Below are 24,258 nucleotides of genomic sequence, written 5' to 3'. Positions count from 1 at the left end.
ATACCACTGCTAAAATTTGTGAAATTATGAACAGTCTGAAATTTGTTTTACCACTAGGATAATTAATAACATTTTTGTGGCTCTCAACCCTATCTGTGAGAATATCTACCCATGTGCACAGACGACCATTAATAGAGTAAGAATGAACTACAGATGCTGGTTTAAATCAGACATAAAATGCTGGAGTAAATCAGCGGGACAGGCAGCATCTCTGGAAAGAAGGAATGGGTGACGTTTCGGGGTTGAGACCCTTCTTCAGACTCTTAATAGATGCATACTTGGCCTATTCAGTCCCCATGCCAGCTCCATCATTCAATAAGTTAGAAACATAGAAATTAGGTGCAGGAGTAGGCCATTCGGCCCTTCGAGCCTGCACCGCCATTCAATATGATCATGGCTGATCATCCAACAGTATCCCGTACCTACCTTCTCTCCATACCCTCTGATCCCCTTAGCCGCAAGGGCCACATCTAACTCCCTCTTAAATATAGCCAATGAACTGGCCTCAACTACCCTCTGTGGCAGAGTTCCAGAGATTCACCACCAGTTCAGGGATGATATTTCACCTCCACACCTCCTTCATTTTTCTGCATTTAACCCCATGTTCTTACATTCCCCAATAGCTAACTCCATTGAATGACAAATTCAACAATTATAATATAACATCATTATAATATCCAAATCACAGAAATATTTTGCACTTACACATTCCTGTCGATGTGTCCTTGCTTTAAAGTTTTCCTCCCTTTTACAGAGGTTCTGGCTTCTGGTTCACCACTCTCCTTGTTCTTGCCGCGTGTCTGTTCACAAGGTTGAGAAGGAACAGTCTTATCTTGGTTCTTTCTGGTGCCCATTGTAACATGATATGGGGTGGTTGAGGGAACCTGTGGTTGTGTACAAGGTTGATCGGCAAGTCTCGTGATGGAGTTTCTGGGACTCATTACAACCCGATTTGGAGTCCCTGAAGAAACTTTGGTAATTTCTGAATGCTCATGAACAGCTTTTGGTGGACTCTTGATAACATAAGTAGCACTGAAGGATGCTGAAGATTCTTGCAAGGTTCTTTGTGAATTTTCTTTGGATTTTCTTTGCTCGATTTCTGTTGAAGTTGAAGAAACACGAGAAAGGCTTGTAAGCTGATCAGAGTCCTGCTCTTGTTCCATTTCATTCTTACCACGCTCACTAATGTGGTGAATCTTTTGCTTTTGCTTTTTGCCCCTGTGTTTGTCAAAGGATTTTGCCATTTCTTCAGCCTCTGAAAACAATCGCTTTTTTGGTTTGGTTGAGGCTGAAGTCCACTTTTTGACATTTCTTTTCTTACTGAAATAAAACACCAATATATTACATCAAAATAACAGTGAAGGGAATGAGCTTCCCCTTTTTGTACCAACTCTCATATCAGGTTTTCCAAAGCACTTTACAAATTAGTTTGAGACGCATTCAGATATGTATAGTACAAATGAGCATCTCCAATAAAAAATCTCTTGCCACTTGCTCTTGACATTCAATGCACCAGCCCACTCAATATATCTTCACTGTGGGCAATCATTTGCTGTGGAAGTTAGGGGTTTGCAGCCCAAGCAGATGACTCATTTAAAATAGAGTTTGCATCTGAAAACATCAGGGCAGATGACGAAAAATATTATAATGAATCAATGCTCTGTGCATTAATGCTACGTGGGGTACCTATGTTATAAAGACAACACTGAAGACTTTGAATTCACGTAGCCATCAGCATGTCTCGACCCAAAACGTCATCCATTCCTTCTCTCCAGCGATGCTGCCAGTTCTGCTGAGTTACTCCAGCATATTGTGTCTACCTTCGATTTAAACCAGCATCTGTAGTTCTTTCCTAAGCATTAAATTAATGGCACATGTAGAAAATTAATCATTCCGATCACACAGCTACTTTAAAATGTCGAGTTTGCAAAGTAACAAACATTGGAAATCAAATGTTCCAGGGTACTTACCTTTTAGGCAAGGATCAGAAAGAAGAACATTAAAGAATGAGTAAAAGGCAAAAGAGAAGAACCATAACTTAGAAATTAAGAAATAGAATCAGTTTGGATGGAAAAATAAGCAAGCGGCAGAAAACATTGCTGGTAGTTATATACAAGATCTCAACCAGCAATGTCAATGTGGAGAACAGTATACATCAGAAAATTCAAGATGCATGTAACAAAGATAATGTGAACAAGTACTCAAATCTCGATAAAGAATGCCAAACCAAATGAACATAATGTTATGGAGGATGAAATTGTGAAATGAAAGGAGCTTTTAAAATGATAGAACTTCATGTAAAAGATTGACAGCTAATTTGTTCAATCCTAAACCAGGATCTAAATCTTAATTAATAGTAACAAAGGTATCAGACATCAAGCGACTATGCTAAATTAAAAACTAAATTGAAAAGAAATAATTTAAAATCTAATTTAAACTCAAATATCGCCTATTTTAAAGGTTGTAATATAAAGTCACTAACAAGGAAAAGAAAGAATACACAAAGACACTAGTAAGGAAAAATAAAAACTGTTTTTCTCTTATCAATAATAGCATCTGGAAAGGAAAATAATTCCCAAGTGCTAAAGTGGATCCTTTGAGGATGAAGGCAGGAAAAGGTACATGAGGCAATAGCGAGGAAAATTTCGCAAATATTTTGTCTTTCTTCATAGACAATGTGATGTGATTCCTTCCAGAGGTAGTGAAGGGCTTACATATTAGTATAGAAACGGGTATCGGAGAAATTAATAGATTAAAAGGTAATTATTGTCATAGCTTAATGACCTGTATCCTGAAACTTTGAAGTTGACAACTATGGAAATACACACATAGTAGCTGCGTTTCAAGAAACCTAGTGTTATATAAAATCATAGTCTAAAAACAATTACATCAATGTGGAAAAAGGAGGTTAGTGACTAGAATGTTTCAGATTCGCAATAATAGTCTGTTTCGCACAAAAATGTTATAAACAAAGTTTCCAAAAATAATTCCCTCATGCGATGAAACTAGTAGCTGGGCTCCTAAGGCACAATAGAAGATAAGACACAAGAAGCTAGAGTAATTCAGAGGGTCAGGCAGCATCTCTAGAGGAAAGGAATGGGTGACTTTTCGGGTCGAGATCATTCTTCAGACCCAATAAAGACTTCTTAAGACACAATGGTGTTTGATTACTTACGAATGGCATACCCTTGCACCTATTTTCTATGTTTCTATATTCTAAGCCATTTATACTGTGAGTTGATTAATGCCCTACTGGATGTTTACAATCAGGAAGCACAGTCTCAGAATAAGCGGCTACTCATTCGGAACCAAAATTAGGGGAGATTTCTTCACCCAGAGAGTGCCGAGTCTCTGAAAATTTCTATTCAAGAGAACTACAGAAGCTCAATCCCTAAGTATATTCAAGCGGGAAATTGGTAGGTTTTTGATATACTCAAAGGATTGAGGTACAGGAATAGTGCAAATAAGTGGCAATGAAGTGAAACCATTCACAATAATATTCAACTGCAAAAATTGCCTACTTATGCTGTTTATTTACTTTGTTTTTTGTAAATTGGTCACAAACTAATCTTGTGAAATTTCTCGTTATAAACCTGTTAAATTCCATAGAATTTCAATTAGCCCAAGAGGGCAGAGTAAATGCACATATGAGCCTCTTCCATTACACTAGAATACCTTCTACCAATGCTTCTCATTTGTACTTAGCCACACTAAATTACATTATTAATACTGAAATGAGACATGTTAATTACGTGTACAGTTGGTGAAAATTTGCTCAGATGTATCAATGTTAATCAAATGCACTGATCATGCATCGGTTAACCATATTCCATACAAACTAAAGTGAATTATTCACTTTCAACAGTAAAACTTCAAAAATAAGTTGAAAAATGGCCTACGCATGATGTTTTGAAAAGGTCCATCAATCTATGGTGGTAAATGAAACGTTATTTTTATTCTTCAAGAGTACAGAATTGCAATTTCATGGTCAGGGTAATGTTCAACATAGTCATAGAGTGATACAGTGTGGAAACAGGCCCTTCGGCCCAACTTGTCCACACCGGCCAACATGTCCCAGCTATACTAGTCCCACCTGCCTGCGGTTGGTCCAAACCTGTCCTATCCATGTACCTGTCTAACTGTTTCTTAAACGATGGGATAGTCCCAGCCTCAACTACCTCTTCTGGCAGCTTGTTCCATACACCCACCACCCTCTGTGTGAAAAAGTTACCCCCTCGGATTCCTATTAAATCTTTCTCCTTGAACCTATGTCATCTAGTGCTCGATTCCCCTACTCTGGGCAAGCGGCTCTGTGCATCCACCCAATCTATTCCTCTCATGATTTTGTACACCTCCATAAGATCACCCCTAAACCCCAAGGAATAGAGACCCAGCCTACTCGACCTCTCCCTATAGCTCACACCCTCTAGTCCTGGTAATATCCTCGTAAATCTTTTCTGAACCCTTTCCAGCTTGACAAAAACGTTTCTATAACATGGTGTCCAGAACTGAACACAATATTCTAAATGCAGTCTCACCAACATCTTACACAACAGCAACATGACCTCCCAACTTCTATACTCAATACTCTGACTGATGAAGGCCAATGTGCCTAAAGTCTTTTGACCACCTTATCTACCTGCGACTCGTCCTTTAAGGAACCATGCACCTGCATTCCTAGATCCCTCTGATCCACAACACTCCCCAAAGGCCTACCATTTACTGTGTAGGTCTTGCCCTTGTTAGACATCTCAAAATGCAACACCTCACACTTCTCTGTATTAAATTCCATCAACCATTCCTCAGCCCACCTGGCCAGATCCTGCTGCAATCTTTCACAACCATCTTCATTATCTGCAAAACCACTCACTTTTGTATCATCAGCAAACTTGCTGGGGTGGGAGATTGCAACCTTCAAGTGGTCCGCCCTGTTTCAAATAGAACAAGTTGTCTGAAGAAGAAGCAAGAAGAAGAAGCAAACTTGCTAATCGTGCCCTGTATGTTCTCATCCAAATGATTGATGTAGATGACAAACAGTAACAAGCCCAGCACCGAACCCTGAAGCACACCACTAGTCAAAGGCCTGCAGTCCGAGGAGCAAACTTCCACCATCACCCCCTGCTTCCTTCCATGGAGCCAATTTCTTATCCATTCAGCTATCTCTCCTTGGATCCCATGTGATCCAACCTTCCAGAGCAGCCAACCATGTGTCGAATGCCTTACTGAAATCCATGTACACAACATCTACAGCTCTGCCCTCATTTATCTTTTAGGTCACGTCTTCAAAAAAAAATCAATCAGATTTGTGAGACACGACCTCCCATGTACAAAACCATGCTGACTATCCCTAATCAGCCTCTGCCCATCCAAATGCCTGCATAACCTATCCCTCAGAATAACTTACAGTAATAAAATTCAAATGTAAAACATTCATTATGGGGGGGGGGGGGGGGGTGAAGCCACATGCAATGTGCAAAATATCCATCACCTGGTGACTGGACTTCCATCTAATCGGTTACACTATTCAAAAACTTTTGTTTAAACTATGGACATTTATTTACCAATTTGTGTTTAGGCAGAAAAAAGATGTGCTTTGACGATAAAGAACATTAGCACCAGTTGGTTTAGTGTGTCCAAACTCTTAGGTGTCGGTATATGGTAAAGGGCCTGTCCCACTGTAAGAGGTCATTCAAGAGTTCTCCCAAGTTTCCCCTGATACGCTCGGAGAATTATGGTAATAGCCATTCGTAGGTACGCGGGGTTCTCGTGGACATTTTTCAACATGTTGAAAAAACTTCACGAACTTACCGCGTTTCCCGAGTACCTGCCGTTAGCGTTACAAGCCGCTAAGATACGTCCCGAGCTCCGACGTACCTGCTAGCTTAAGGATAAGGGGGGAAATCCTTTAAAACCGAGATGAGAACCTTTTTCACACAGAGAGTGGTGAATCTCTGGAACTCTCTGCCACAGAGGGTAGTTGAGGCCAGTTCATTGGCTATATTTAAGAGGGAGTTAGATGTGGCCCTTGTGGCCAAGGGGATCAGAGGGTATGGAGAGAAGGCAGGTACGGGATACTGAGGTGGTTTATCAGCCATGATCATATTGAATGGCGGTGCAGGCTCGAAGGGCCGAATGGCCTCTACTCCTGCACCTAATTTCTATGTTTCTACATACATTCTACGTACTTACCACAAGTTTGATTTTGTTTTTAAACTCGGGAGAGCTCTTGGGTAAACTCGTACAGTGGGACAGGCCCTTAAGACATTTTTAATCCACTGAACTTGATTAAAAGCAGTGGTTATTTATGTGATGGAGATGAAGAGGTATTCAGGGAAGTACATCACAAACATTTGGTGTACAGGCTGTTTTCATGAACACACATCGAAGAAATTCAACTGCTGCAGGGATCCCAATAAATGTAGTGAACCTTATGATCTGCCCCAGTCTCACTGTTGTTCCATGTAAACCGAGTGCTGCAAACTGGTGTACTCAAAAGTCCAGGACCCTGTGATAAGCATATGCTGAAGCTGGGTGCAGCCACTGTGGGGAAGGGTCACAGTTTAGCACCCTCCTGACATTTCACACTCATTGGCTGAAATTGGCATTAGAAGCCTATAAGCTATTACCTTCAATATTGTAAATAAATTATAATTGATGCACTAATTTTAAGTAACAGGCAAAACATGACATTATGAAAATGTTTATTTGAATGTTGAGCCAGAGTTGGGGAATCTAGAACTAGAGGAAATTAGTTTAAGGTGAATGATTTGATAAGAATCTGAGGGGCAACTTTTTCCACAGAGTGTGGTAGATAAACTAAAGGATATAATTCCTTATTTTTCCCATTGCCGAATAGTATAACAAATGTTGTCATTTTAGTCAATGCCTCTTATTCCATGGGCTAGACTGTTTTTTTTTTATGAATCATCGGCATATAGCTAAATTTGTTTTGAAAAAAGGCACAATGAGATTTATGACATTCTCCAGTTAAAAATAAAATCTTGGTTCGAGAATCTGCATCAATATATAAATATATTCTGTCATAACATGTCAAAGCATTTCAGCAAGGCGTACGGAAGATAAATACCACGCCAAAGAAGATTAATAGTTTTTTTGACAGGGCCCTGAAGATACAACTTACCGAAAAATCATATACGTCCTTTTCCCACAAGTATATGATTTAGGGACAAGATTTGCATATATTTATGCATTTTTCTGAAGTAATTGGAAACAGCTTGCAGCAGGGGATTCAGAGTGCAAGCAATGCACAAGATCAGAAAAATCTGACTCTTACATTTTGCTCTTGTAAAAAATTTGTGATATATAATAAATATTTTCGATTTGGAAAAGCTATTTCTCATCAACTCATTGACAATGAATATCAGCTGACTATGATGACTAGAGAAAACTCAATTGCAAAGTATTAGATTACAATATCTTAATATAAGGCTGCAGTCATCAAATAAAAAAATGATTACCTATTGCCCTCTGTTTTTGCTGCTTCTTTCCTCTCTGGTTTTGAGATCCTGATCTTGCAACCAAAGGTAACTTTGCTTCCATTTCATTACAATCATTTATTGAACTTCCATATTCTGGGAGATTCTTAGGAATAATTCGATTGTGCTCAGATCTTCTGGGCTGTTCCTTTCTAGTTTTATTTTCCTGATCATGAAAATTTGACTTTATTTCTTCTTGTTCTTTCATTAAGCGTTCAGATTCTAAAACCTTCTTAGAAGTGATCACACCCTGATCAAACCAATCAGCCTTTCCAGGACTGTTTTCATTCGGCTTAACCTGGAAATGACATTCTTGGGGTAATAACTCTTGTTCGCGTAACTTTTCATTCTCATCATCTTCAATTATAGATTTTTTTCTTGGTCGTGCAGACTTTTTCTTTTGTCTGGGAGGTAAACAAAATGTTGAGTGGGATGCACATTCACTCTGCGCTTCCTCTTTGTCCTTCTCAGTATCATGATTCAAAGGACTTGCAGACCTTTTATGAGATTGTTTTTCATATTTAGCTTTGTTTTTTTTGTTCTGAGCTTGCAGTTTTTTGTGTAGATCTTTTGATTGAATGGTGAGTTTTCTTGCATTTGCTGTCTTCTGCGTTCTCCCTTTCTTTAGCATTGTCTTTGTATTATCATCAGATTGCTCTTCCTGTTCAGCTGGGACCTGTTTTTGTACAAAGGTTTTCTTTGGTATTGTAATCCATGATTTAAAACAGAAGTTCTCCTCTTCTTCCAATTCAAATTCAGGCTCAACATTAGGTGCTGAAGTAATAGGGATAACTCGTTTTGTGTGGGATAATGTAGATAAAGCTGGCCTACAAAGAAAAAAGTTTTATTTTAAAAGTTGGTAAATGTTTCTGCAGTGCAAAGATTATTATTCGTATTAAACCTAAACAAATGCACAAAAGTAGACATTACTTATTACAACACAGGAAGACCATGCCAGCACAATCCCACCAATCCCATTCACCCTATCATGCTCCCACATCAAATTTCCTTTGTATATTTTGGCACTTAACTACACTAAGGGGTAAATTACTATTGCCAGTTAATTTACTAGTGTAACTATTTTGGGATGTAGAACAAGAGCACCCGGCAGAAGCAACATTGGAAGAATCCGGAAACTCCACACGGACAGCCCCTGAAGTCAGGATCACATGTGATCCCTGGAGCTGTGGGGATATTTATCCCACACCATCAGATGCTGTGTAATTTGATTATCCTTGTCATTGATGCTACCTGTTCAACAGAAGCACTGTCACCCTGAAGCACTGGCAGTTCAAATAGCTGCACGAACACAAGGAAACCACTTAGTTTTAGATTATTTAGTTATGGAAACTACACTTAGTTTTGATGACATTAAATGTCTAATGATTTTATTGTACAATCGGCATGGGAAAGCGAGAAAGCGTAAAACCATTCCTATTTTGTACATTTCTACGAGTTGTTAAATCATGTTGCTTCTACAACAAATAATTTATAAAAATTATAATGAGTTAGCAAAGGCACTAGATTATTAGAGAACATCCTGGCTCCACAATTGGTAAAACACCTCTGCTAAAAGTAAATAAAATCTGTGACAGAGCAACTCAAGGTTGATGCCATGTGGTTCTCCTTTCAGATGTAACAAGAGGTCCCCAAAGCTGTTCATAAATCACATTTAAGGATATGATAAAAATTAGGTTTAAGGGAGCGGAGTTGCAATATAATTATACACCAGTAACAACATTTATGCTTGCATTAATTCAAAGCAGAACTTGAAATTTGATAGATGGCACCAAATTAGAACATAGTTAAAATTAAGAAAGGCAATATATTCAAACTTGTAGAATTTGTCCACTCACATAGACAAATAACGTGAATACAGATAACTGCCAGGAGGCCACTTTCAAACAAAAAAAGGCATAAATATAAAGAAACACAAGATGCAAAACCCAAATTATTAAAGAAATAGCTGTAAAGGTCTATTACGCTTTTCAAATAAATACTTGGGACTTATTTCTACAGAAATTGAATTGCATTAAACTTAAATATAGACTTGGTTCTACCCCTCTTGACACTTGGCTAGCTATGAAATAAAGACACAACCAAAACATACCCGCACCCGTTTACCTTGAAAAGTTTTTCTTTGGAAAATCTGGAAACATGACACAATTTGGAGAAATATCCCAAAAAATTGATAAAGTAATAACATGATATCTGCATCCACTGATTTGTTCCTTTCAGAAAGTTTAGACTGTTCCCGAATATGAGCAGAACCCACCAGAAATAGTCACACATTTTGGTACAGTCCAGGAGTGGCCCTTACGTATTCTGAATGGAGTCCAGTCCACATGTAGCCACATTTAACATGATGCTGAGAGGGAAGGAAATTTCCAACCGATTATTGGAGCAAAGGAGCACGAGTACTGTAAAGGACTTCAGCAATAATTGCCATGCATAGCGTGGTATCATCATTATTAACTATTAAAAGGGATGGGCACTGCAATCATTGCAGTTATGAAGTTCCATCTTCAAACTCTGGACACCATCCCGTCATGCAACAATAACACATCTACTAGAAACAAAATTAGAACCTTCAAGCATCGTCATCAACCTAACAAATTCAGTCCAACTAATTATCACATTATTAGTCTACCATCAGTAAAGTGATAAAACAAAATGACTATCAAGTTACTTTCCCAGCGATAAGCTGATAAATTTAGACTTTTATAAATTGATAAAGTTTGGCCAACTTTGTTCAACTCCATACCTCAAGGGAGTCTTGGGTCGACATGGGCAAAATAGCTGAATTCCAGCACCATGGCGAGGATGACTTCAAAATTTGACCAAGAATAGGATTAAGAAATCCCAGTAAAACTAAAGTCATTGGGAATCAGGCGATTTTTTTTCGCTGGCTTTTGAAGAAGGATCTCGCCAGAAACATCACCTACTCCTTTTCTCATTGATGCTGCCTCACCCGCTGAGTTTCTCCAGCATTTCTTGTTCACACGAACTGAAGGTTTATTGACAGTAATGAACGATGGTGAGAAGGTCCAGGTTCGCAATCCCTCGTCATTTGTGTGCAGGTGAGGATGTGCTGGCAGTCTCGCCCTTGTCTCACTTCAAGAAGATGCTGGCAGTCTCGGGCTTGCCTGGTGGCTCAGTCTTGCCCGGTGGCTCAGTCTTGCCCCAAGAGGTGATACTGGCAGCCTCGGGATTGTCCTAGCTTCTCAATCTTGGGCTCCGTGTGGGCAGCAGTCCCTCGTCATCCGTGGGCATGTGAGGAGCCACTGACAGTCTCAGGCTTGTCTCGGCAGCTCAAACTTGCTCTCTGTGGCTGTCTTGGCTTAACCCTGCGGCTCAGTCTTGCTCCTAGTGGAAGTGGTGGTGTTGGGTTTCACCCAGCATCTCAGTCTTGCTCTCCGTATGGGAACACAGTCCTTCATCATCTGTGGATTCTTCGTCATCTGTGGGCACGTGCGAAACTGTCTCGGGTTTGTCCCGGAAGCTCACTCTTACCTTAAGTCTGCAAAGGGAAGCACAGCTAATAGCGAGGTACCCCACGTTCTCTAGGGCTGGCTAGAACTGCCTTGGTTTGAAGGAGTAGGTGCATGTGAGTTAAGTTCAGTCCGGAGCACTGTGCAGGGTGCTGCTATTTTCCGGCAGCTAGTCACTATCCATAGTGCAAGGTTTCAGTTCCTTCTGGCCTGTCTGTCGTTAACGGGGATCGGAGCATAATTTAAGGAGGATGCATCGTCACACTACATTACCTTTGTGAATTTTCCAGATTTATCCTTATCAGTGAAAATACCAATGTCACAGAACCTCCATTGGAGAAAAAAAATCAATGTCCTAACTGTTAAAAATTAGTTACAGCTTTCAAAATTCAAACACATTTACCCAAGTGAATAAAACCACATTGTAAGACAAATTGAATCAGTGTTTCAAACCAATTGCTCTTTCTTGCAAAACTAAAGCTTTGTTTGTTCCTGATTTTATCGTCATAAACTGATTTTAAGCATGTCATTAAAAATAATAATTGAAACGTTGAAAGATGAAAACCACAATTAGGGCGGCACAGTGGCGCAGCAGTAGAATTGCTGCCTAAAGGGCCTGTCCCACTTGGGCATCATTTGCGCATCACGTAGGTGACGTGCGAAGATTTTGTGAATCTTAAAATCCTGGGGCGCAGCGCGCCACTGCCTTCGTCACCACGCACTATGCGCACATAATGCACGTCGTGACGCATAAATTATGTCGCGTAAATGACATGCAAATGATTCCCAAGTGGGACAGGCCCTTTACAGTGCTTGCAGCAACAGAGACCCGGGTTCAATCCCGACTATGGGTGCTGTCTGTTCAGAGTTTGTCCGTTTTCCCGGTGACCTGCGTGGGTTTTCTCAGAGATCTTCGGTTTCCTCCCACACTCCAAAGACGTACAGGTATGTAGGTAAATTGGTTTGGTATATGTGTAAATTGTCCCTAGTGTGTGTATGATTGTGTAAATGGAATGGCACTGGTCGGTGCAGACTCGGTGGGCCGAAGGGCCTGTTTCCGCGCTGTATCTCTAAAACTAAAACAGCCCTGAATTACTATCTACCTCATTGGAGACCCTCAGATTACCTTTGAACAGACTTTACTGGCTTTATTTTGCACTAAACGTTATTCCCTTATCAAGTATCTGTACACTGCAAATGGCTCGATTGTAATCATGTATTGTCTTTCCGCTGGCTGGTTAGCACACAACAAAAGCTTTTCACTGTACCTCAGTGACAATAAACTAAACTAAACTTACTTTATTCCAAAACTTGGAAATGATGCTTGAGATGCTTCTTTCTGGTGTTTTTCAAGTCCAGATGTAGATGGGACAACATTCTCATGAGAATATTCCTTTTGTTGATTATCTGCAGACATGCTGACGATCGCAGGTGTTTCATTTGTATTCAACCTTAGTCCGCAATAAAAATAATAAACATTACTACAACGTGGCAAAAGCAAAAACTACCATTTAAGAAATAAAGAAATTTCAAAGATTCACCTGTACAAGCAAGCAAGCTAAATTTAGTGCAAGAAGAAGGAACTGCATATGCTGGTTTATAGTAAAGATAGACACAAAATGCTGGAGTAACTTAGCGAGACATGCAGCATATCTGGATAGAATGGGTGACGTTTCAGGTCAAGACCCTTCTACAGATTGAAGGGTTCAGACCCTGGGAACCCGAAACGTCACCCATTCCTATCCAGAGATGCTGCCTGCCCCACTGAGTTACTCCAGCATTTTGCGTCTATTTTAATGCTAAATTTCCGGTTGCTGCAACTTTCCACAGAAACATGACCCACTCTGAGCTATTGAAATCTATGTATAAAATAGTATAACACTCTTCCAAATTCAATCATCAATGAATCATACAATAGAAATAAACCTACCATACTTCTGTTACTTCAGAGCAATCCAATACAGGCTATCCCTAGTTATGAACACTCAATTTAGGCTCCCATATTATTAAAATCTAAAGTTTTGAATGTACATACATACATTTGTCTTCGGAACAGCAGAATTAGTTTCCTCTCTCTCTGCCCAATTTTAATATTATTCTTTCTTTTCATTCTTATTTGCTATTGCTGCTATTCATCACAATACTATGGAGATATGGTAAAGAAATTTCTCTGCATCATAGTCCAGAGTGTTTATTAGTAAATTGTGTGCATTTTACAGTTTATAGACAAAATCAATTTATGAGGATCTGTAAAGCACCTGTTTCTTTCCCCATCTCCCTTGATATCCTTAGCCATTAATAAATATTACATCTCCTTACTCCTTCTTTAAGATTTTGGTGACTTGCCTTCTGTGGTAAAGAACAGTCTTGTGAAGGTGTTGGACATCCTAGGGTGTATGAAGGTAGATAAATCTCCTGGGCTTGATCAGATATAGCCTGCAATTTATTTTCTAGCATTGTGGGACTGCAAGGAAAAGGCCAAGAACTAAAGAACAGTGAGCTTAACATCTATGGCAGGTAAGTTGCTGGAGAGGATTTAGAGGAATAAGATATATATGCATTTGGATAGACAGGAGGTGATTAAGGATCATTATCATGGTTGTATGCATGGGAGATGGTGTCTTACAAATTTGATTTGAGGTATTTGAAGAAGTAACCAAAAGGTTGACCAGTGCAAGGCCGTAGATGTTGTCTATATAGATTTTAGCTGGGACTTTGATAATGTTCTGCATTGTAGGCTGCTCTGGAAGGTTAGATCACATTGGGACCCAGTGAAAGCTAGTTAACTGGATACAGTATTTGGCTTTATGGAAGGAAGCAGAGGGTGGTGGTGGAAGAGTATTTTTCAAACTGGAGGTCTGTGGCTAGTGGCCTGCCTCAGGAATCGGTGCCGGGCCCATTGCTGTTTGTGGTTTATATCAACGAGTCGGATGTCAATGTTCAAGGCGTGGTTAGCAAGTTTGCAAATGACACTAAAGTAGATAGTATCATAGTCAGCGAAGATGGTTGTCGAAAATTACAGCAGGATCTTGATCAGGCGAGCCAGTGGACTGAGCAATGGCTAACAGAGTTTAATGCAAGTTATTGCTTGGTGTTACATTTTGGTAATCAAACAGGGCTGAAACTCCACAGAGAATGGTAGGACCCCGGAGGGTGCTGTGGAACAGAGGGTTCTAGGAGTACAGCTACATAACTCCCTAAAAGTGGCATTGCATGTAGATAGGTGGTAAAGAAGCTTTTGGTACATTGGCCTTCATCAGTCAGGGTATTGAGTATAAAGGTTGCAACATTATATTACAATTCTAAAAGAAGTTGGTGAAGCTATATTTGGAGTACGACGTTCAGTTTTGGTAACCCTGCTGTAGGAAGGATGTAATTAAGCTAGAGAGTGCAGAGAAAATTTACAAGGATGTTACCAGGACTCAAGGAACTGAGCTATACATTGGCAAAGTTAGGATTTTATTCCTTGGAGCATAAAAATCATGCAATCATGATTGGGTGAAAGCAGAGAATCTTTTACACCCAGAGTAGGGGAATCTGGAACTAGAAGACATGGGTTTAATGTAAAAGGGGCAGGCTTTAATGGGAACCTAAGGGGCAACCTTTTTCCATTCGGAGAGTGGTGAGCAAAGAGAACAGCTTGCCTGAGGACGTAGTTGAGGCAGGTGCTATAACCGCATTTAAAAGACAGGTACATAGATAGCAAAGGTTTAGAGGGATATGGGCCAATTGCAGGCAAATGGGACAAACTTGGATGGGGCAACATGGTTAGCGTAGACAAGTTCAGCTGATGGGCCTGTTTCCATGTTGTATGACTCCATATCTATCCTACATCCTGAGACTGCGACTTCTGGTTCTGGATTTGCCCACCATCTGTCTGTCAGGTCTCATCGGGATCAATTTTAAATATTTATTTGAGATAACATTTAATTCTAGCCAACAGAAGCCCAAACACCCCAAACTCTCTTCAACCTGCCCATGCACTTTCCTTTATGCTCTGTCTCCATCACCCATTGTTTTTCTCTTCCATCCTGACCTTCACCTAAATCTTTATGCTCTAACATTGATACCTGATTTTAAACTATTGTTTGCACGACATATTTCATCTTCCTTCATACAGAAATAAATTATTTTTAACTATTCAGCAATACTTTTGCTCTGCACCTTATTCTAATTAATCATTGGATATATCCAATAGTGTTTCTTCTCTTCAGATTATTTCTAAATTCCCAGATGGTATCCAACTAACTAGCATTTTAACATCTTTCCGTTTGATTAGTTACAAATTTCGACTATTTCAGAAGTGGTTACATCATATTCAACTTTCGTGGCAGTAAATGTTGAAAATATCATTTTGCTGACTCCTGGTGTTGCCATTTTTTAAAAACATAATTTTTAATTATTTATTTATGTTCTATATTAGAATCTTAAGTTCTCAAATGAAGAGATTCATATGGCGCATATCATTTCAAGAAAAATAAGCACTAACAATTAAATGAAAACCTGGTGTTAATATTAGTACAATTTTCATTGCCAGTGAAAATTATGCATGATGAATGCCCAAATGTAATCTAAATTGATTTAAAGCTCATAGCAATTCTGATTACGATCAATCCACATGTTGGAAAACATTGACTCAGCTTATAAATGTCAGAGAGATGCTGATTTATGTAAGACAGTGAAAAGCTGCCCTACTTGCAGAACTATGTACCAGCAAGAGGGAAGTTAGCATTGAACAGAAACTAAAAAGTTTGTATTAATTATACCTTTTTGATTTAGTTTTCTGTGGAACTTCTGAAAGAGCTAGAGGTCCATTCACAATGGTGGTTTCCTTATTCCTCCCACTCAATAAGCTGGTTCTCGGCTGATGCGTTTCCAGCCCAGCTAATATTTCATTTTCATCACTATTTCCCAATGGAGTAGTTACCAGATTCATATATTTCGTGTTCTGATCTGTAATGAAATTACGACTGAAAATTAGGATAAATACTCTTTAAAGTCATATTATGCTCCAACTAAATATTTGAAAAAGCAGTTTTGCTTCCACAATAAACTTGATAAGTAGTAAAATATTTTTGGTACTTTGAAATACCATATTAATTAAATAGTTCATATTCAATACATTTTAGAAAGGTAAAGTAGCACCTGTGAAAGACAATAAGCGAATGCAAGGACATAGCTAGCCAACAATGATGCCAGTTAAAAATACTGCCTCTTATGAGCCTAACTGAGAAGGAATACTGGAGTTGTGGAATAAAGATCAAGCCCTCAACTTCAAAAGAAATGAACACACTTGTTTCTCCTCACTCAATCAGCCTTGGATACCTGTTTGCCAACTTGGAAATGTTCCTGATAAGGATGCAATGGTAGTTATTATGAGGAAACACAATTCCCTCCTGATTTTTCTGATCAAAATTATTTCTAATTGTGACCTATCACTGCATTGATGGGATGCATGGGATGGGAACATAAAACAATACAGCACAGGAACAGGCCCCTCGGCTCACAATGCCAGTGCCAACTACTATGCCAGTTTAAACTGCACATCTGACTGCATGTGGTCTATATCCATCAACTCATGTATCTGCCCAATGCCTCTTAAACATGGCTATCATATTGGCTTCCATCACTTACCCTGGCAATGTATTCCAGGCACTGACAATTGTATAAATAAAACTTACCATGCATATCTCCTTTAAATAATCCCCTTAAAGCTATGTCCTCAAGTATTTGACATTTCCACCCAGGGAAAGAGACTACTGACCATCGTACCTGCTTCCACCACCACCCCCATCAACACATTTCAGGCACCAACAAGTTTGCACAATTTTGTTTAAAATTGCAACATGACTTGAGTCATAGAGATAAAGCTGAGCAAGTCCATGATGACCATCAGCAATCTATTTACACTAACCCTGCATTAATTTTATTTTTTTCTATTCTCCTCATTCTCATCAACTTGCATCAGATTCTACCACTCACCGTAAACAAGGGGGAAGTTACAGACCCGCATACCGACAGGGAAATCCCACAGGCAGCACGAGGTCAAGATTAAACTTTGGTCACTGGAGCTGTGAGGCAGTCGCACTACCAGCTGTGCCACTGAACTCCAGAAGTGAAGTGATAATAACTGCTATTGACATAAAAACAGCATTTTAAAAAGTATGGCATCAAGGAGCCCTGGCTAAACTAGAGTCAGTGGGAATCATGGGAGAGGGAGGAAATCCATTCACTGGTTGGAACCGTACCTAGCATAAAGGAAGATGGTCATGGTGATTGGAGATCAATAATCCAAGCCACAGGACGTCTCCACAGGAGCTCCTGAGTGTAGTGTAGACTTCAGCAGCTTCAGGAAATACCTTCGGTCAAATGTAGGGTCAGGAGCAGGGAGGTTTGCTGATGATTGCACAATGTCCAGCACCATGTGCAACTTGTCAAATAATGAAGCAGTTCTGTTCCACGTTCAAATGTAACAAGACTTGGACAATATCCAGATCAGACAATATTCAGCATTTTGCACATGCTACTTGTGTCTGGCAATGACAATATCCAAGAATAAATCTGGCTGTCACCGCACCTCCTGTCCCCATTTAAATGGCATGACCATAAGTGAAGCCATGCTGTGGGAGTAAAGGCCCCACGTGAGGCAACTGAAGGGCAGACCATCTCCCAATTACCCACCTGTCTGAACCTTCAGCTATGACTTGCCCCATCTACAATTCCCACATTAGCTTAACTGTGCACATCACAACACACAAAGCCGGAATTGAACAATGCCATCCTCAATCACATGGGAGAGCCCAAGGAGAAGATAATGACATCTAGCAGTTATTCACCCTTCAAAGTTATTTCAAGAAAGCGTAGTGAAGTAGTTTACTACTCGTAGGGTTTGAATTGAGGTAGGTTTGCTTCCATTTTCTTTACATTATGATTTTGTTTGGTATTTTTGCTGTATCAGGTGCAAAGCTCAAACGTTAAGGCACAGGGTTTTTCAAGATGACATATAGACCCGTTGGTTTTAACCATTCTAAACCTCAAAGTAAAACAATTCATTTAGTTTAGCAGACATATTTCAATCAATTTCAACAAGAAAAATATAGCACAAGTTTCATGCTATTTCAATGAATGCATATCATTCACCTGATGATATTGGTACTTTACCCACAGATTGCTTGTTTGGAGTATCTGTAAAGTTCTTACATTTGACCACAAACTGCTCAGAATAATTTATTTTGTCAAGATTTCTTAGAATGCATGACGGTAATTCATCCTGGAATGGTTTGCAATCACCTCTGTTGCCCTGAATCGTGACACATTTTTCTCCTGACTTTCCTGGTTTCCTGTATTCAAATTTTCTTTTTTGCGTGGAAGTCAAAGACTGTTTAGAGGCAGATGAAGGTTCATTTTGTAACTCTTCCTCAACATTGTTCTTCATGGGACATATAACAGAGCTTTTGCCAGATTCTTCTGGATTGAGTTGTTTGTTTTGTTTGCAAAATCCCATGTCCTCCACTTGTTTAGGACAGGACAATTGCTCAATTAATAATTTTTCTTTTTCATCTGTGATAGCAATTTGTTTTCCACCAGCTCTCTGCTGTTTTTCTTTCTTTTTTACGTTCTTGATGTCTACAGCAGATTTCATTTCTTGCTCAACTGGTTTCGGTGCCAATGCTTTCCTCGGTATGGTCCACGATTCAAAACAGAAGCTCTCTTCTTCTGTCAGTTCAAACTCAGACACATTGCACTTCGGTGCAAAAACACTCGGCTCAACTTGTAGTGGCCGTGTCATTCCAGAAACAGTTGGCCTGTAAAATAAATATAACAATTGTATTAGTTATTTTTAAATACTGATTTAAATGCTCAGTTAAACCCTAATCATCTTTCAGCCATGCGCCAAAAACAGACAAAACTGCCTGACTCGGGCATCAAGGTAAACTTGAAGCCAATACCTAATAAAATTCTCCCCGATTCTGGATTTTATAGTCCAGTCTATGAAGAATACTGCCATTTGATCACAATACCCAAGCAAATAAAAAAAACACTTTGAGAGAGCACTTCTGAATCGTGGGCCTATTCCTGAGCCACATATCACAACCTGTCACTAGCACCGAGACAAGCTTGTAAACCACACTCAGAAAGTACACAAGATTGAAAAGGACCTAATATTGTGCCTTTACTTAACAAAGCTTATGTGCACTGATCACAATTAACCATTGAGAAAAGTGGCACCATAAAGTGTTGATATTTTGGTAGCAGCACCACAGCAAAGGATCAAATATAATAATTCTGTACTTATTTGGATAAAAGAAACAGCACATATCAAACAAGCTGCTGGTCCATTTAAATAGATTAGTGCTATTGAGATCTCCCGACTGCAACAGAGCTACTGATTATAAAGGTAGATAAAAATGCTGTAGAAACTCTGCGGGTGAGGCAGCATCTATGGAGCAAAGGAAATAGGCAACATTGTGGGCTGTCAAAGGATGTTTTACTGTGAGCATGTACCACTGACTATACTAATCTAGGGCAGTGGTGCTGTCAGCGGTCTAAATATCTCTAGTTTGGCTAGAGAGAAAACAATAAGAAATGGCAGAAGAGTTGAACAGGTACTTCGGTTCTGTCTTCACTAAGGCAGACACAAACAATCTCCCAGAAGTACTGGAGGACAGAGGATCTAAGGGGGTCGAGGAACTGAAAGAAATTTTCATTAGTCGAGAGATAGTGTTGGGTAGGCTAATGGGACTGAAGGATGATAAATCACCGGGGACTGATGGTCTGCATCCCAGAGTCCTCAGGGAGGTGGCTCTAGAAATATTGGACGCATTGGTGATCATTTTCCAACGTTCAATAGATTCAGGATCAGTTCCTGTGGATTGAAGGATAGCTAATGTTATCCCACTTTTCAAGAAAGGAGTGAGAGAGAAAACGGGGAATTACAGACCAGTTAGCCTGACTTCGGTGGTGGGAAGGATGCTGGAGTCAATTATTAAAGAGGTAATAATGGGGCATTTGGATAGCAGTAAAAGGATTAGTCCAAGTCAGCATGGATTTATGAAAGGAAAATCATGCTTGACTAATCTTCTGGAATTTGGATGAAGGAGAGCCAGTGGATGTAGTGTATCTAGACTTTCAGAAAGCCTTTGATAAGGTCCCGCACGGGAGACTGGCGACTAAAATTAGAGCACATTGGGGGTAGGGTGTTGACGTGGATAGAAAATTGGTTGGCAGACAGGAAGTAATGAGTAGGAGTGAACGGGTCCTTTTCAGAATGGCAGGCAATGGCGAGTGGAGTGCCACAAGGCTCGGTGTTGGGGCCGCAACTGTTTACCATATATATTAATGATTTGGAAGAGGGAATTAGGAGCAACACTAGCAAGTTTGGGGATGACACAAAGCTGTGTGGCAGTGTTAACTGTGAAGAGGATGTTAGGAGGTTGCAGGGTGACCTGGACAGGTTGAGTGAGTGGGCAGATGCGTGGCAGATGCAGTACAATATAGATACATGTGAGGTTATCCGCTTTGGTGGCAAAAAGGGGCAGATTATTATCTCAATGGGGTTAGGTTAGATTAGGTAAGGGGGAGGTGCAGCGAGACCTGGGTGTCCTTGTACACTGGTCACTGAAAGTTGGCGTGAATGTACAGTAGGCAGTGAAGAAAGCAAGTTCAAGTTCAAGTGAGTTTATTGTCATGTGTCCCTGTATAGGACAATGAAATTCTTGCTTTGCTTAAGCACACAGAAAATAGTAGGCATTTACTACAAAAACAGATACATGTGTCCATATACCATGATATAAATATATACACACATGAATAAATAAACTGGTAAAGTGCAAATAACAGAAAGTGGTTATTAATAATCAGAGTTTTGTCCGAGCCAGGTTTAATAGCCTGATGGCTGTGGGGAAGTAGCTATTCCTGAACCTGGTTGTTGCAGTCTTCAGGCTCCTGTACCGTCTACCTGATGGTAGCAGGGAGATGAGTGTGTGGCCAGGATGGTGTGGGTCTTTGATGATACTGCCAGCCTTTTTGAGGCAGCGACTGCGATAAATCCCCTCGATGGAAGGAAGGGCAGAGCCGATGATGGACTGGGCACTGTTTACTACTTTTTGTAGTCTTTTTCCTCTCCAGGGCGCTCAAATTGCCGAACCAAGCCACGATGCAACCGGTCAGTATCCTCTCGACTGTGCACCTGTAGAAGTTAGAGAGAGTCTTCCTTGACAATCCGACTCTCCGTAATCTTCTAATGGAATGTTGGCCTTCATAACAAGAGGATTTCCGTATAGGAGTAGAGAGTTGTTCTGCAGTTGCATAGGGCTCTGGTAAGACCACATCTGGAGTATTGCGTACAGTTTTGGTCTCCTAATTTGAGGAAGGACATACTTGTGATTGAGGCAGTGCAGCATAGGTTCACAAGATTGATCACTGGGATGGCGGGACTGTCATATGAGGAAAGATTGAAAAGACTAGGCTTGTATTCACTGGAGTTTAGAAGGATGAGGGGAGAATCTTATAGAAACATATACAATTATAAAAAGACTGGACAAGCAGGAAAAATATTCCCAATGTTGGGCGAGTCAAGAACCAGGGGCCACAGTCTTAGAATAAAGGGGAGGCCAATTAAGACTGTGAGAAAAAAACCTTTTCACCCAGAGAGTTGTGAATTTGTGGAATTCCCTGCCACAGAGGGCAGTGGAGGCCAAATCACTGGATGGATTTAAGAGAGTTAGATAGAGCTCCAGGGGCTAGTGGAATCAAGGGATATGGGGAGAAGGCAGGCACGATTTACTGATTGGGGACGATCAGCCATGATTGCAATGAATGACGGTGCTGGCTCGAAGGGCCGAATGGCCTCCTCCTGCACCTATTTTCTATGTTTCTAATTAAATCATATTTCCTTTCCTGGCCAATTTCCTATCGAAGAACTACAGATTGAAGAACTACAGATCTGCGGCTAAATGTAACAGTCCGAAAGTTGAATCATCTACTGACAATTATTGAATGAGTAATTCAGCCTAAAGCCAAGAGAGCACTGGTGTGCACATAAAAACAAGCCAACGTAAGGAGTCTGTACCTTCAAGAAAAAGTAAAGAATCACGAGTTGCACAGTATGGAAGAGGCAGTGCAGTCCACCGAGTCTTTGCTGACCTATGTGTACTCTCCATGGATTTATGTAGATGAAAAATTGAGAGATTGAAATCAGAACGATTCTTTAACTATCTAAAGATATACATACTTCTTTCCAAAACAGGTTGAAGTAGTCTTGGGTTCTTCAGTTCCTAAAATACGTGAGACAATATTCTTCTGCTCAGTTCTAACATTTGGACGATTCACAGTTATCGGTGTTATAACGGTGTTATCAAAACATAGCCTACAAAAAATAATTTCATAAAATGAGCTCAGTAGCAATATCACAAATGTGCATTAGGAAGAAACATAGGGACATCAAAAAATCTGGTGCTAAAACACTGGGAATGGAACTTACAAAAACTAAAATGGACAATAATACAGACAAAAAAAATCTCAGAGCAGCACCAGAAAACACTTAATATAATGCAAAATAAAACCTGGAAAAAATATATTCCGCCAACAAAGAGTAAACTCACATGGAACATCATGGATGACTAAAAATACAAAGGGAACAATTAGGATACGGAAAAGAACGTGTAGGTATCAGCAATGGGAAATGGATTAACTGTTACAGAGTTTTATTACTTTAATTTATCGGTGAGGTAATCAGGCTGAGACTGATAATATTTAAATAAAAGGAATACATTTTAAAACATCAAATTAAATGGATAAGGTTCCTACTCCACACGGGTTTTATCAGCACATTTTAAAGGCATTCGAGGACGAGGTGGCAGAGGCATTGTGAAATTAGAAATTATTAATTTGAAAAATAGCATTACAAGGACCGAAGGATGGTTAATTCATCCGTATAAGGCAGGCAGAACATATCAAATAGACCAGTTTCACTACACTGGTAGTAAACGGCTGGAGCCTCTGGCTGCTACAACTATGGCAAGTGTGTCCAGCTTCAGCTCCTGAAGGATCGTGTTTGGGGCACTGGAGAAGCAGTTGGATGACCTCAGGGCCATCCGGGAAAATGAGAGTTTCCTGGACAGGACCTACAGTGAGGTAGTCGCGCCGAGGATACGGGAAGAAATGACTGCGAGAAAGGGAATTAACCATGGAGTGCAGGAGACCCAGGTGGCTGTGCCTAATGAAAACAGGTACGCCCTCTTGGGGAGACGATGCTTCCAGTCCGACGGCGGACACGTCGGTGGCTCCAATCCTAGAGATGGGACTCAACTGGCGTCGGGCAGAGCCATAGTGGTGGGTGACTGCATTGTGCGAGGAGCAGACAGGAGATTCTGTGGCTGCAGACAAGACGGGAGGATGGTCTGTTGCCTCCCTGGTGCCAGGGTTCAAGATGTCATGAGCCGAATTCAGAACATCCTTGAGAGAGAAGGTGAACAGCCGGCAGTAGTTGTGCACAGGGGCACAAATGACATTGGGTAGAAGAGGAAGGAGGTTCTCCAACGTGAGTTCAGAGAGTTAGGAAGAAGACTGAAAAGCCGGACTTCTAGGGTGGTTATCTCTGGATGGCTTCCAGTACCTCGTGCTTGTGAGGACAGGAACAGGGAGATAGGGGATCTGAATGTGTGGCTGAGGGGCTGATGCAAGGAGCAAGGATTTAGATTTATAGACCACTGGGATCTCTTCTGGGGTAGGGGTGACCTGTACAAAAGGGACGGGTTACACCTCAACTGGAGGGGGACCGACGTTCTGGCAGGCAGGTTTGCTAGGGCTACACGTGTGGGTTTAAACTAAATAGTGGGGGGGAGGGATTGACAAATTGGGAGTATAAAGATGGAGTTGAAGCAGAAGTGAGTACAGGAAAAATTACAAAAGACTCTCGAAAATGGGAAGGAAAGTTCGAGAAGGGATAAGAGTTTAAGGTCAGGGCCAATTGCGATCGGTGCGAGGGGGGAGGTGAATACGGAGGTCAAAGTGTTGTATATGAATGCGCGAAGTATAAGAAATAAAGTGGACGAGCTTGAGGTTCAGTTAGAAATTGGCAAGTATGACGTTGTGGGAATTAGAGAGACATAGCTGCAAGAGGGCCAGGGCTGGGAACCGAATATCCGAGGGTATACTTCTTATCAATAATACAGAAGGTGCAGGATCAGTTCATTCCAAAGAGGAAGAAAGATTCCAAGGGGAGTAAGGGGCGACCGTGGCTGACAAGAGACGTCAGGGACAGTATAAAA

The 24,258-nt window shown here is 40.4% G+C and overlaps 1 protein-coding gene across 9 annotated transcripts in view; it reads right to left on the bottom strand.

The window, feature by feature from the left end:
• Positions 1–791: 791 nt before the first annotated feature.
• LOC129695354 (uncharacterized) overlaps positions 792–24,258 on the bottom strand; it is a 49,901-nt gene continuing 26,434 nt past the window's right edge. For 5 of the 9 annotated variants that reach the window (XM_055632222.1, XM_055632228.1, XM_055632229.1 and 2 more), the window contains 6 exons: positions 22,221–22,355; positions 18,128–18,792; positions 15,754–15,940; positions 12,286–12,438; positions 7,479–8,323; positions 792–1,320 (listed from right to left, as the gene is read on the bottom strand). In XM_055632222.1, coding sequence (XP_055488197.1) covers positions 941–1,320; positions 7,479–8,323; positions 12,286–12,438; positions 15,754–15,940; positions 18,128–18,792; positions 22,221–22,355 — 2,365 coding nt within the window. In that variant the 3' untranslated portion in view covers positions 792–940. The remainder of the gene's footprint in view (positions 1,321–7,478; positions 8,324–12,285; positions 12,439–15,753; positions 15,941–18,127; positions 18,793–22,220; positions 22,356–24,258) is intronic. The other 4 variants (XM_055632223.1, XM_055632225.1, XM_055632227.1 and 1 more) reach the window with 4 other exon arrangements.

This window comes from Leucoraja erinacea, chromosome 3, assembly GCF_028641065.1.
Source record: "Leucoraja erinacea ecotype New England chromosome 3, Leri_hhj_1, whole genome shotgun sequence".
Lineage (NCBI taxonomy): Eukaryota > Metazoa > Chordata > Chondrichthyes > Rajiformes > Rajidae > Leucoraja > Leucoraja erinaceus.
The sequence above is the reverse complement of the archived record's forward strand: the minus strand, read 5'-3'. Positions and strand labels throughout refer to the sequence as shown.